The 12,915-nt window shown below is 43.2% G+C and overlaps 1 protein-coding gene across 1 annotated transcript in view; it reads left to right on the forward strand.

The window, feature by feature from the left end:
- mgat4b (alpha-1,3-mannosyl-glycoprotein 4-beta-N-acetylglucosaminyltransferase B) overlaps window positions 1–12,915 on the forward strand; it is a 58,813-nt gene that overhangs the window by 24,877 nt on the left and 21,021 nt on the right. The window contains exon 8 of the mRNA XM_008286106.1: window positions 8,633–8,708. Within this exon, the coding sequence (XP_008284328.1) occupies window positions 8,633–8,708 (76 nt within the window). The remainder of the gene's footprint in view (window positions 1–8,632; window positions 8,709–12,915) is intronic.

Raw genomic sequence — 12,915 nt, forward strand, 5'->3', positions numbered from 1 at the left:
GTGTGCGTGCGCGTGGGTGTGGGTGTGTGTGTGTGTTGAACAGCTCCCCGGGCGTCTGTCAGCCTGTCATGGCTAATTCATGATTCTCTGGTTCACACTCGGAGAGCTAATGACACACACACACGCAGACACACACACGTTGTTGCGTGCTGACAGGGTCAATATGCAGATCGAGGTGACATCATTTCAGTTAATAAAGTGCAGCCCTGTTCCCGTGGCAACGGAGGAGAGCGGAGGCAGGAGTGAAGTAGTGGTGATGGATGAAGGAAGAAAGATGGAGGTTAAAGGGGAAGATTCCTCCTCATGTAGCCGTCCAACCGCCAGCTTGTTTTCATTCGCCTCCTCTGAAGAAACAGGAAACCAGTTTCAAACTTTATTGACATGAACAGGATGTGTACAACCTGCTCATTCATGTGGCTTCATGTCCTCATCCACGTCCAACATCAGGATGAGGAAAAACGTGACATCTGTGACTCCCAGCATGGCCCGACTGTTGGTTTGAGTGTTTGTGATTCTGCTAATCTTTAGCCATGATTTTATTCAGTCCTGGTGCGGCTGCGTGGACACGTATGCTACCAGGCTTCATTCATCACACTTCAGACAGGACCCTTGGTCAGATTTACTCATTTATTTGGGATCACATGCATTGAGTTTGGAAGTGACTCTGCTCGAGTGATGCTCTGGAACAATCTGAGCAGGCATGACACAGATAGTCCCTGAGATCACAAACCTAAACTCACAATGTTCAAATAAATACAGTATGAACACAAGAACAAGGAGACCAACGAGATGGTCCTCACTTTACAGAATCCAGATTACATCGTAGGAAAACCTCCGGCAGAACCAGGCTCAGGAAAGGCGGCCATCTGCCTCGACCGGCTGGGTGAGAGTGATTGGTTATTTAATAGATGGTTAGGAAATTGAACTGTTTCAAAAAGAGGGATGGTTGGAGAGGAGGAGGAGATTTGTCGATCTGCAGAGGCTGGTGTAGCAGCGATGTGCTGAGCATGGAGCAGCAGAATGAATGAACGCTGCCTCAGTTATAAAGCAGCGAAGTGGGAGAGCTGGACAGAAGCAGAGAACGACCGGACAAAGGGCCGCGTGAACGAACGCAGAAGCTCTCGTCCCTGTTTTGTACTGGATTTCATTTTGTTCTTTTGTGGCTGCGCTGGCATCTACAGTACCAGACTTCATTCAAAATATTCCTAATTTTAGAGTTTAGTTAATTTTTTTTCTGTGTGGTTGCAACAACATAAGCTAACGTCATATAAAATATACCTCATTTTATACTAGACTTCATTCAGTCCTTGTGCTGCAGCTGACATCTGTAATACCAGACTTCATTTAAAATCCTTCTCATTTTAGAGTTTACTTGATTTAGTCCTTATTTATCAGATATCATTCAGAATATTCCAAATCTTCTAATTTAAGATTTGGAATATTCTGAATGATATCTATCTCTAATCACTCATTACGTGGCTGCACATACATCTGTACTATCAGACTTTACTTAAAATATTCCAAATTTAGGCATGACTTTTCTGTACTCATGTAGCTACACAGACATTTAACAGCATCAGACTTCTCTCAAAATATTTTAAATTTTAGACTTGACTCAGCTTAACCTTTCTGTGGTTGCACAGTTTCTCCAGTGCCAGACTTTTAGACTTGACTAATGTTTTTTGTGTGTGCACAGACAGTACCAGACACAATTTAAAATAACCCTACATTTTCTACTCGGCGTCATTCAGTCATGTTGCTGCATCAACATCCATAGTACCAGACCTCATTTAGAAGGTTCCTAATTTTACACTAAACTTTTTTTTCAGTCATTATGTGGCTGCATTTACATCTGTATTACCAGGCTTCATTTCAAATATGTACAATTTTAGACTTGTCGATGCAACCACAAAAAAAATGAATAAATTATTTTTTTGTGGTTTCATGGACATCTAGAATTCCAGACCTTTTAATAAATATTTCTAATTTTACACTAGACTTTAGTCAGTCATTATGTGATGACACAAACATCTGCAACACCAAGCTTCATTCAGAATCTTCCTAATTCTCTAGTGGACTTTATTCAGTCCTTGTGTGACCGCACAGACGTAGCACCAGACTTCACTCAAAATGTTCAGATTTTTAGACTTGACTTTACTACGTCATTGTGTGGCTGAACCAGATGGCAATTAACAGGTTGCAGTAGGGTCTTTTTCCTGGACTACTCTTTCATTCCCCCATAGTAACTTTAGCATTTCATCTGACCCACAGACCGAGCTGACTTCTGCTGCATTATGTCGTTGTCAGTTCACCCTGAGCTGTGTCTGTCAGGCACGAGACTGTGTCACAGCAGTTAGAACAGCCGACGGAGGCTGCGGGCTACATGGAGGATGACACAGCTGTGCTATTGTAGTCTGTTGTTTCGGTTCAGGCTGTGACACATTAGCTAATAGCTGTAGCACTGAACTAAACTGTCCTCTGAACTACTGCTGCTGCCGACACATCTGTCATAGAGACGCTGCAGGTAGATACTTACCTCTTTACATGTTTACAGTCAGCCTTGTGATAGACTGGTTACCTGTCCAGGTGAACCTGCCTTCACCCTGAGTCAGCTGGGATAGGCTCCGCCCCCCACGACCCTAGTGAGGATTAAGGTGTAGAGATGATGGATGGATGGATGTTTGCAGCCTCTAGAAAGATGTTCCACCATCAGCCGTAGAAAGATGTTCCACCATCAGCTGTAGAAAGATGTTCCATCATACTGAATGTATCTCCAACAACTGGCTCCTCTGTTCTCTGGTTCTGATCGATGCTGCACTTATTCATTGATCCAGTAGGTTGGATTTTGCTCTCAGTCTCTCTGAGGAAACACTGCTTGCAGTTCAACCTGAAATTTTCCCTGTTGGTCACAGCTGAGTCAATCAGTTGCACAGAAGAACTCTGATTTGTTTCATTTTTTTTTGCAGAATGCGATAAGAGCAAATAGTACATTGAGAATAAAGGGATTTTGATGAAATAAGAGTTTAATCTCAGGTGTGGTTGTTTCCCTGAAGAACGAGAAGTCACACACCTGAAAATCTAACGGTTCATCCAGTTTTGACTGTTTTTGGCAGTTTTGCATCTATTTGCACCTGTTAGTGTCTGTTTGTGGCCGTTTTATGCCTTTTCATTGTCGTTCTGTGTCTCTTTGTGGTTGTTTTACATAACTGTAGTGGTGTTTCCTCTGTTTAGGGTTGTGTTGTGTCTCTTTGCAGGTGTTTCACATCTCTTGTTTTGTGTTCTTGTGGTCTCTGTGGTTGTTTTGTCTCTTGTCCTTTTGTGTCCCTTTGTGGTGATTTTGCATCTATTTATGGGTGCTGTCTTATAGTTGCCATTGTACGTATGTCTACGGTCATTCCAGTCTCTTTGTCGTAGTTCTGTTTCTTCTTGTGTGTCATGGTGGGGATCGGGGAGCCCAGGTGGAGACACAGATCAGGCAGGTGAGGTGTTCGAAAAGATTTATTAAACACAGAATAAAACTGAGGTGCGGAAACTAACCTGAGGGGGAAAAACAAAACAGGGAATTCAAAAAGAGAACGAAGGTACAAAAACTGGGGAAAACTCTCAGCTAAGAACTGAGGGACAACCTGAGAAATCTAAAGAATAAATAACTGAACTAAATTAATAACTAAGCTACGTCAAGAAAAAGGGGACAAAACTGAGGGAGAGTCCAGGCTGGAGGCAGGGTGGGGATCGGTGGCAGGAGAAAGCTGGCTGGAGGTTGCAGGCAGGACAACAGAGCGGTGGTCAACAACAACAACAACAACAGAGCGAGCCCTTCTCCCATTGGTCACCACAGCCTCAGGCAGGAGAGGCCGTTCATTTCCCCATTGGTCAGTTTTCATAACACGCCCACTGTCAGTCACTCAGCAGCGGCCAATCAGGTTGCAGCACCTGTAGAACGTTCTGGAATTACGAAAAAGGAAGAATGAACCGTGAGGTCGGCCAATCAGGCGGCCTCGCTAGAAAAACAAACTGGAGGTGGGAGGCGCTTCCAGGCCTCCAATGGAACATGTTTTTCTGGAATTTGTTTTTTGTTTTCATTTGTTGTTTTTGTCCAAGCGTGAGCCGGCCGTCAGTCTCTCTCTTCCAACAGCTGATTTCAGTGCAATGCATCATGGGATGACGGCTCGCTAGGAGAGGGCGTGTCGCTGCGAGCGGGCGTCATGACGTTGTGATCGTTCTCATGAGTTTGTTGCTCTTTGTGCTGTTTTTGTCTCTGAGTCTTTTTCAGTCTGGTTTTATCTCTCTGTCGTGTTTTATAACATCACCAGCTGAATATGACGAGTATGAACTATGAGATGGTGTTATGGAGGTAAAGATGCAAAACAGAAGCACTTCTTATTATTATTGACTTCAACTGTGGGATTCATCAACATTTATTGTTTTTTTATTTAGACTTTCCTTCTCTTGCTTTGAGCCACAGACTCGGTGACGTGACTGTTGGTGGCTGTAAGTCTGAGGGCTTTTTGGGGTGAATGACATCTTTTCTATTTTCACTGATGACGTTTGGGGCGGTGTGGAGAGAGCGTGACTTTAACAGGCCGCCTTGATAATTTGCGGTCACGCTGCTTCTGTTTTTGAGCTCGAAGCCGCCGTAGGCAGGTCTCTGTTTGCTCCGAAAACACTGCTTCTCGTTGTGTTTCGGTTTGGGATGGAGAACCAGCTGACCCTCTCTGCTGCCGCCGCCGCCGCCGCCTCAAATCGCCTCGCCGAACGCCGTGAGTGAGAGAGGGAGTGCAAGACAAGGCTGCTTCTGTGTTAACTTTACTGTTTCCCTATAAAAACCTGTTTTCCCAGGATTGTTCTCAGACCTCAGCGGCCTTATAAAGAGACTATTGACTCCCTGTAGTAAAAAGCAGTCTTTAAACGTGGTGAAGTGCAGCGTGAGGAGATGAGCTGCCGCTGGAGGAGGAGGCTGTTTATTTATGGCACAATAAAGTGAAGGAGTGAGACCTCATGTGTTCATCACATGCTACATAAACCCCCCGTTTGTCTGCCTTACCCCTAAAACGCACGAGTGCTTTTACTGCCTTCACACCCCAACATTTATACTGAGGCCACATTACTTTAACCTTTCTGCAGTGTAACAATCATTTATAGGCGTCAGAGTTTGTTCTTGGGCTTATTTCAGCTCCTGTAGCTTCTCACAGTCACAACAACCAAACACAGAGCAGTCAGGCAGTAGTTACAAGCCTCCAAAGATAAGGAGTTCTGGGGTTGAATCAGTTCTGATTCTGGACAAACGAAAGATGTCTCGAGCCTCTGAGCTTCTGGAAAACAAGTGGTCTGCTCATAGCAACAGGGTGGAAGCAGCTGAAGGAATTCCCTGAGCGCTGTCTTCATGCTCTGCTTCTGCTTCTGAACGAGTGGTACCATCATCAACCTCAGGTCCGTCTTCATCTGCAGAGCTGTTGCCATCAAAACTCTCCAAAATATTGGAGAAAATGCTGTAATTCAGGTGCTGCATGTTGTTAAATTTCAACATGAAGAGAACGTGGAGGCAACTTATAATGACAACATACAGAGCACCATGAACACAGATGTTTATTTACCCCTGTAGAGACCATGTATATCATGTATATCATGTATATCATGTATATCACGTATACCATGTATATCATGGTAGTCTGGAGTGTCCAGTGACTCCTGTTTATTAAAGGTCTTCTGGAAATATGGCAAAATCTGCTGCGTCAAAAATATACATACAGAAACTTGAATTCTCAGTTTTAGTGATATAGAAAGTTGTGTTAATTGAATTCTCTTATTTTTATGGCCTCTTAACTTCTCATGAGTTACTGACTCCAGCTGCTGACTCCTCTGATCCAGTGTAAACAGAACCATCAGATCCACTCATTAGACTCAGACACAAACACTACAGTGGGAAAGTCTGAGGAGCTCAGCAAAGATCTGGAAAAAAAAAAATCATTGACTTGAACCAATCAGAAAGTCACTTGGAGCCATTTCACAGCAGCTTCAGATCCCAGAACCATCAGTTTGTCAGCATAAAGTTCATGGTCCAGCTGTGTTACTGCCACCATCAGGAAGGAAACAAAAGTCTACCAGCTGCTGCTGGGAGACGACTGATCAGGATGGTCAAGAGTCAATCAGGAATCAGCAGAAAGCAGCTCTGGATGGACCAGAAGCTGCTGGAACACAGCTGTCAGTGTCCACAGGGTCTGACATCAACATGAGCTGAGAGGTGATGGAGAAGGAAGTTCTTCCTCCAGAAGCAGAACCTTAAAGCTCTACTGAAGTCTGCTGCTGGTCACACGGACAAAGAAAAGGCCTTCTGGAGGAAAGTTCTGGTCAGATGGAACAAACACTGAGCAGAACCATGTCTGGAGGAGAGAAGGTGAGGCCTTTAACCCCAAGAACACCAAACCTACCATCAAGCATGGAGGTGGCAGCATCATGCTCTGGTTCTGTTCTGCTGCCAGTGGACCTGGAGCTTTACACAAAGGCAATGGAACAATGAAGAAGGAGGACCACCTCCACGTTGTTCAGGAAAACCTGAAACCATCAGCAGAAGGTTGATCTTGGACACAGTTGGATGTTCCAACCAGACAATGAGCCCAAACACACATCAAAGTGGTGAAGAAATGGTTCCATCAGGCTGGAATGAAGGTTCTAGACTGGTCTCCCCAAAGTCCTGACTGGAACCATCCAGAACCTGTGGACTGATGAAGAAACAAGTCTGAGTCACAAAGACAACAAGTTTAGTTGAACTGCAGCGATTCTGTCCAGAGGAATCAAAGATGAACCAGAAGCTGGTGGACGGAACCAGAAGAACCCGACTGGCCAAAGTTAAACAAATATCAGCATTTCTGTACGTATATTTTTTTGACCTGGCAGATTTTGTCATATTTCCAAAAGATCTTAAATAAATCTAAGACAGAACCTAAACTTGCAGTTGTTTTCTTGTGACAAAGGCAGCAAAGTTCATGGCTGTCAGGAGGATAGTTTTGGAGATATTGAACCTTATTTGGGAGTGAAAAATAGAAAGAAGTCAGGAAACATGAAATTCATTCGTTTTGGGCCCCAAAAAACAAATAAGTAAACACTAAATGACATGTGAGATGATGGAGGGACACAATTGTCTATTCTTGTAAAAGTGTGTCTTTAGCTCCATAATGATGATGTCTTTAAAAGAATATTGTTCTTAAAATATTCAAAGGCACATTTTAGTCAGAACATTTTGCAGAAACTGTAAATTTGGTGCATTCGTAGAGAAGAGTGTGTGATTATAGTTTCTTAGTTGGTTCAGTGAAAAAGTTAATAGCTTTTTAATGGTCTTCACTGTTCTGATGAGTAAATGTAGAAATATGTATGAATGAATGAATGTGATGTAACAAATGTGTTCCTCGGGGGAAGATGTAATGTTTGCATGAGAAGGTGTTTCAGTAGAAGAAGGTAAGATCAGGCTGCAGCAGAAAGCCTGATGGCTGGATGAAGCTGAGATCAAACCTCCTCCAGCAGTGTAAACACTGAGCTTTGTGTGTTTGTTGCGTGTCTGCACATACACTGACTCTGATCTGAATGTGCTGTTTTTGGGAGCGACTGAAATTTATGGAGCGTCGTCGTGTTTTTCCATCACGCAGCTGCCGGTCTGAATGGAGGCCTGCTGCGTTAAAGCTGTAACACTGTTCATCTGCTCTGAATGAAGCAGCTGGAACGAGCTGCTGACGGCTCTGTTTGTGTCTGACGCTGGTTGGCTCCATCCGTCCACCTGCACACGACTCCTCTGGTCGCTCTGCACCTAATCCTGTTGGTTTTGCATCTCTGTGTTCATTTTGCATCTCATTTCGATTACTCTGCATCAGTTTGAGGATATTTTGCGTCACTTGTTGGTTGTGTTGCGTCTCATGTTGGTTACTCTACGTTGTGTTTTGGTCATTTTGTGTCTCTTTGTTGTCATGTTGCGTCTTATTTTGTTTGTGCTGCATCAGTTTGTGGTTGTTTTGCATCTCTTTGGGGTGATTTTGCATCTCTTGTGGTTGTTTTCCATCTTGTTTTGGTCATTTTGTGCCACTCTGTTTGGTCCACGTTGGTTTGTGGACATTTTGCATCTCTTTTCGATTGTTTCAATTTGGGTCATTTTAGGTTTTATTCTGGTCTTTTTGTTTCTTTTTGTGGTCATTTAACCACATTTTTTGGGATGTTTTGTGTGTTCTGCATCAGTTGGAGGTTGTTTTCCCTCCATTAGGTTGTTGGTTTGGTTCCTTCAGTCGCTGTATGACTGCTTTTTTTTTGTCATTTACCAGAAGTTGTTTGTTTTGCATGTTTGTGGTTATGTTGTCTGATTGTTTTGTCACTTTGTAGTTATTTAACATATTATTTATGTTATTGTGCATTACTTTGTGGTTTTGTGTTGATTGTTGTGTCACTCTGGGTCTGTTGTGCATCTCTTATGGTTGTTTGTTTTATTTTATTATTCGTTTTTTTCCGAGTGTGCTGATTTCACACCATTTCAACGCTGGTTTTATGGATTCGTCTGGTCAGAGGAGTGGAGCTGTTTACTGGTTTCACTGGGAGGGAGGATGAGCAGAACTGTGTGTGTGATCCTAACGTTGTGTCTCCTCGTCTTCCGTAGGTGGAGGACGAAGCAGAACCTAGACTACTGTTTCCTGATGATGTACGCTCAGACTAAAGGAACCTACTACGTCCAGGTACACACACATTCAACATGAACCACCGACTCTGTTCAGCGTCTCTTCGTCGTCATTTTATTGCATTTTATGGCTGCTTTGTGTTTAATTTTGGTCAAACTGTTTCTCTTTGGGGCTGCATGGTGGCTCGGTGGGTAGCACCGTCGCCTTGCAGCGAGAAGATCCCCGGTTGTCTGTAGCCCTGTGACAGACTGGTTACCTGTCCAGGTGAACCTGTCTTCACCCTGAGTCAGATGGGATAGACTCCAACCCCCCATGACCCTAGTGAGGATTAAGGTGTAGAGATGATGGATGGATGGATGGATTTGTCATATTGAGCGGCTGTGGCTCAGGTGTAGAGCGGTTGTCCTGTATTCACAAGGTTGGCGGTTTGATTCTTTCCACAGTGGAAGTGTCCTTCGGCAAGACACTGAGTCTGAAGTTGGTCCCAATGGCAGGCAGCACCTTGCATGGCAGCTCTGTCACCATTGGTGTGTGAATGTGTGTGAATGGGTGAATAAGAAACACACTGTAAAGTGTTTTGAGTACCACTAAGGGAGAAAGGTGCTGTATAAGTGCAGACCATCTACCATCGTGTCACTGTTTTGCATTTTATTTTGTGTCTCTTTCATGGATATTTTGTGTGGAAGTTGTTCCTTTACAGTCTACATTTAGCTGCTTTGTGTCTCATTTCATTTGTTCTGCAATTCATATTGGTCACTTTTCATTTCGTTTCTGATTGATTTACATTTTGTTTTGGTCCTTTTGCTCTCATATCAGTCATTTTGTGTCCCTTGGTGGTTGTTTTACACCATATTGTAGTTGTTGTGTTTTCTCTGTGGTCATTTTACAGCTTTGTGTTTCTATTCTGCACCAAGTTGCTGTTGTTTTGCAATTAAATTTTCTTTATTTTGTTGCTGTTTTCTGTGTTAGTTTGGTCAGTTTGCATTTTCCAATGGTTTTGTGTGTCATTATGTTCATGTTGCGTGTCTTTGTGAGCAGTTTGTGTCTGTTTGTAGCTGCTGTTCATTACATTTTAAGTCATTCTGTTTCTCTTTGTGGTCATTTAACATGGTTTATAGCTGCACTGTGTCTCATTTAGTTTTTTCTGCTTTGATTTGTAGTTCTGCAACTCATTTTGGTTCATTTTTCTCTTTTTGCAGTGATTTTTGTGTCCCTTCTTGCGTCTCCTGTGTGGTTTTGTACATCATCAGGTTCACAGTGCATCTCTTTGTGGTTGTTTTGTGCCATTTTAGAGAATTTTTGAGCTGTTTTGTGTCTAATTTCAGTCATTTTGCATCTCTTTTTGGAAGTTTTGTGTAACTCTGTGTCTCTGTGGTGGTGGTGCATCATATTCAGCTTGTTTTGTGTGAACTGCGGTTATTTTAGACCATATTTTTGTCAGTTTGTGTTTCTTTGCAGTCATTTCGCAGCACTAATTGATTACTGTGTGTTTCATTTCGATCATTTTGCGTGACTGTGGTTGTGTAGCATCTTTGTGGTCTTTTTGTGTCTCATTTTGATGGACCAGACCTCCCTCAGCCTCCCTCATCTACTTAAATACAGATGTGTCGCGTGTACGTTTCTGTGTCCTATAAACATCTCACGACGCTGCACTTCGACCAGCAAAGCACGCTAATGAACTGAACACAGACGGAATATTCACACGGCAGCTTCAGCTCGTCTCTGAGTCTGATAAAGCACGGCGGCCATTAAAGCAAAGTGTCTGTGATGTAATCCTGCTGCTGCTGATGAAACTGTTGCATTGTGGGTAGACTGACAGCGGCGCTAATGGAGATGACTCTGTGACACAGTCTTTGTTCCCGTTTTAGATTAAAGAAAGAAGAAAAAACAGACTCTTAGCTCCTCGTCCTCCTCCGACACTCAGGAGGGAAACACACTTTATATTTAATAAATTGCCAGATAACTGCAAAAAGCCTCACAACAAAGACAAAGAGATGTCACATGACCATAAGGAGATGCAAAATGAGCACAACAAGATGCAAATGGAGCACAAACAGACAAAAAAATCCCACAAAAAACACAAAATGAGCACAAGAAGTTGCAAACTAACAACAGACACACACACAAAAAGACAAAAGATGCAAATATCAACCACAAATATACAATATAACTACATACAACAAACAGGACTTACAACAAAGACAAAGTGGACAATGAGCACAAAAATTGCAAAATGAACACGAGGAGACTTAAAACAAAGACCAAAAACAAAATGCAGCATGAGCGCAAAAAGACTCAAAACAGGCAAAAAGATGCTAAATGAGCTCAAAGAGATCCAAAATGAGCACAAAGAGACTCAAAACAGACATAAAAAAATGATAAATGATCACAAAAAGTTCCAAAATGAGCACAAAGAAACTCACAACACATACAAAACGATGCAAAAAGATCCTGAAGACAATCAAATCAAAGTGAGCTTGAAGAAACGACTTAACAACCAAGATGCACAGTTAGCACAAGAAGACACAAAATACGGATAAAGAGACTCAAAACAAAGACAAAAATATGCAAAATGAGTATAAAAGGATGCAAAAAGGATCCCCAAGACAATCAAATCAAAGATTAAAAACAATCAGACTGAGTACAGACAGTCTCACAACAGAGACAAAGAGATGCAAAATAAGAACAAAACAATTTAAAGCAAAAGATGCCAAATGAGCACAAACTCAAAACAAAGACAAGAAACATGAAGTAAGACAAAGTGACGCCGAACACCGACAACAACACACCAGACCCCCACTGAGCGACTCACACTCAGGCTGGTTGTTGGTGGTTTGTATGTTAAACAGAAGCTCTGATGGAAACTCATGGAGACTTTTCTTCACTCTGTGATCTGCAGCTCCAACCCTGAACTTCCTGCCAGCGTATCTCCCTGCCACTTATTTTCCAGGATCTCAGTCGGAGCTTCGCTGCTCCGTCGAAGCGCTCTGACAGCAGAACCACACTCCGTGTTCTGACACCTCAACTCTCTCTGAACTTTGCAGAGTTTCCCCTGAGTGGAGGAGGAGGTGGAGGAGGTAATTACTGCATGTCGACTCCCCCGAGGTGACGCGTCTGTCAGGGAGCTGCCGTCCACGGCTGGATAACCTCTGAGTCTGCTGCTGCCTTCACTTCTGCCATCAGATCAGCAGCTAAATCAGAGTTTCACTGTGAAACCATATTCAACAATCAGAGGGACTCAGTTTTACACAAATTATAACAAACAGGAGACGTTTGCTTTAACCTGAGCTGAAATTATACAAAAAAACAACACAAAGAGGCACAAAATGACCACAAAGTTAGCACAAATAGATGTAAAAGGGCCACCAGGACACAGAACAACCAGGAAAATGACACAGAGACATAAAACAACCACAGAGAGATTTAAAATGATGCAGAAAACAAAAAAAACAAAAACAAAAAGAAAACAACAATAAATAGAATAGAATAGAATAGAATAGAATAGAACAGAGTGTAATATAAACTCTAAGTAAAATGAAATGAAATGAATGAAAATGAAATGAAAAATACTTTATTCATCCCAGAAGGGAAATTCAATTAAAAAATTAAAAATGTCCTGTGTGAAGTGAAGCGCAAATAATGTACAAGAGCACAACAGAAAAAGTGGGCAAAAGGCAGTTTTCATTGCCAGAAGCAGATGTAGTGTGGCAGAGAGGGTTGGGAGCTCTCTGCCAGCCGGGCGTGATGTGGTGAACAGGGTTAGTGCTTGTGGCAGGAAAGACCTCCTGTATCTGGACCAGCCTGGTGGAGAAGCTGCTCCGCTGAGGGTGAAGCAGGCGGTCGTGGACGTTTAAATCTTAAGGCCGGGACACTTTGCTGGGTGTCAGCACAGTGAACGGTGCTGGAATTGTGACGATCGGTTGTGACGTGGACATACTACACCAACACGGAGTCCGATCAGAGCCGGCAGTTCCCCGAGACAGAAGGAAGCCATACAAACGTAAACAAAGGAGAAGGAAGAGAGCCGGGATCCATGCTGGGCTAAAGGCTAACCCTTCCAGACCAGCAGGATCCATGCTGGGCTAAAGGCTAACCCCTCCAGACCACCAGGATCCATGCTAGGCTAAAGGCTAACCCTTCCAGACCAGCAGGACCGTCCTCCTGCTCTCCGATGTCCGCTCCCTCCACAACAAGCTGGACGAGCTACGTTTGCTGGGATGAACCCTCAGAGAGTGGAGGGACTGCTGTGTGTCTGCTTTAACAG

The sequence above is a fragment of the Stegastes partitus genome, unplaced genomic scaffold (genome assembly GCF_000690725.1).
Source record: "Stegastes partitus isolate 25-593 unplaced genomic scaffold, Stegastes_partitus-1.0.2 Scaffold432, whole genome shotgun sequence".
In the NCBI taxonomy this organism is placed as follows: Eukaryota; Metazoa; Chordata; class Actinopteri; family Pomacentridae; genus Stegastes; species Stegastes partitus.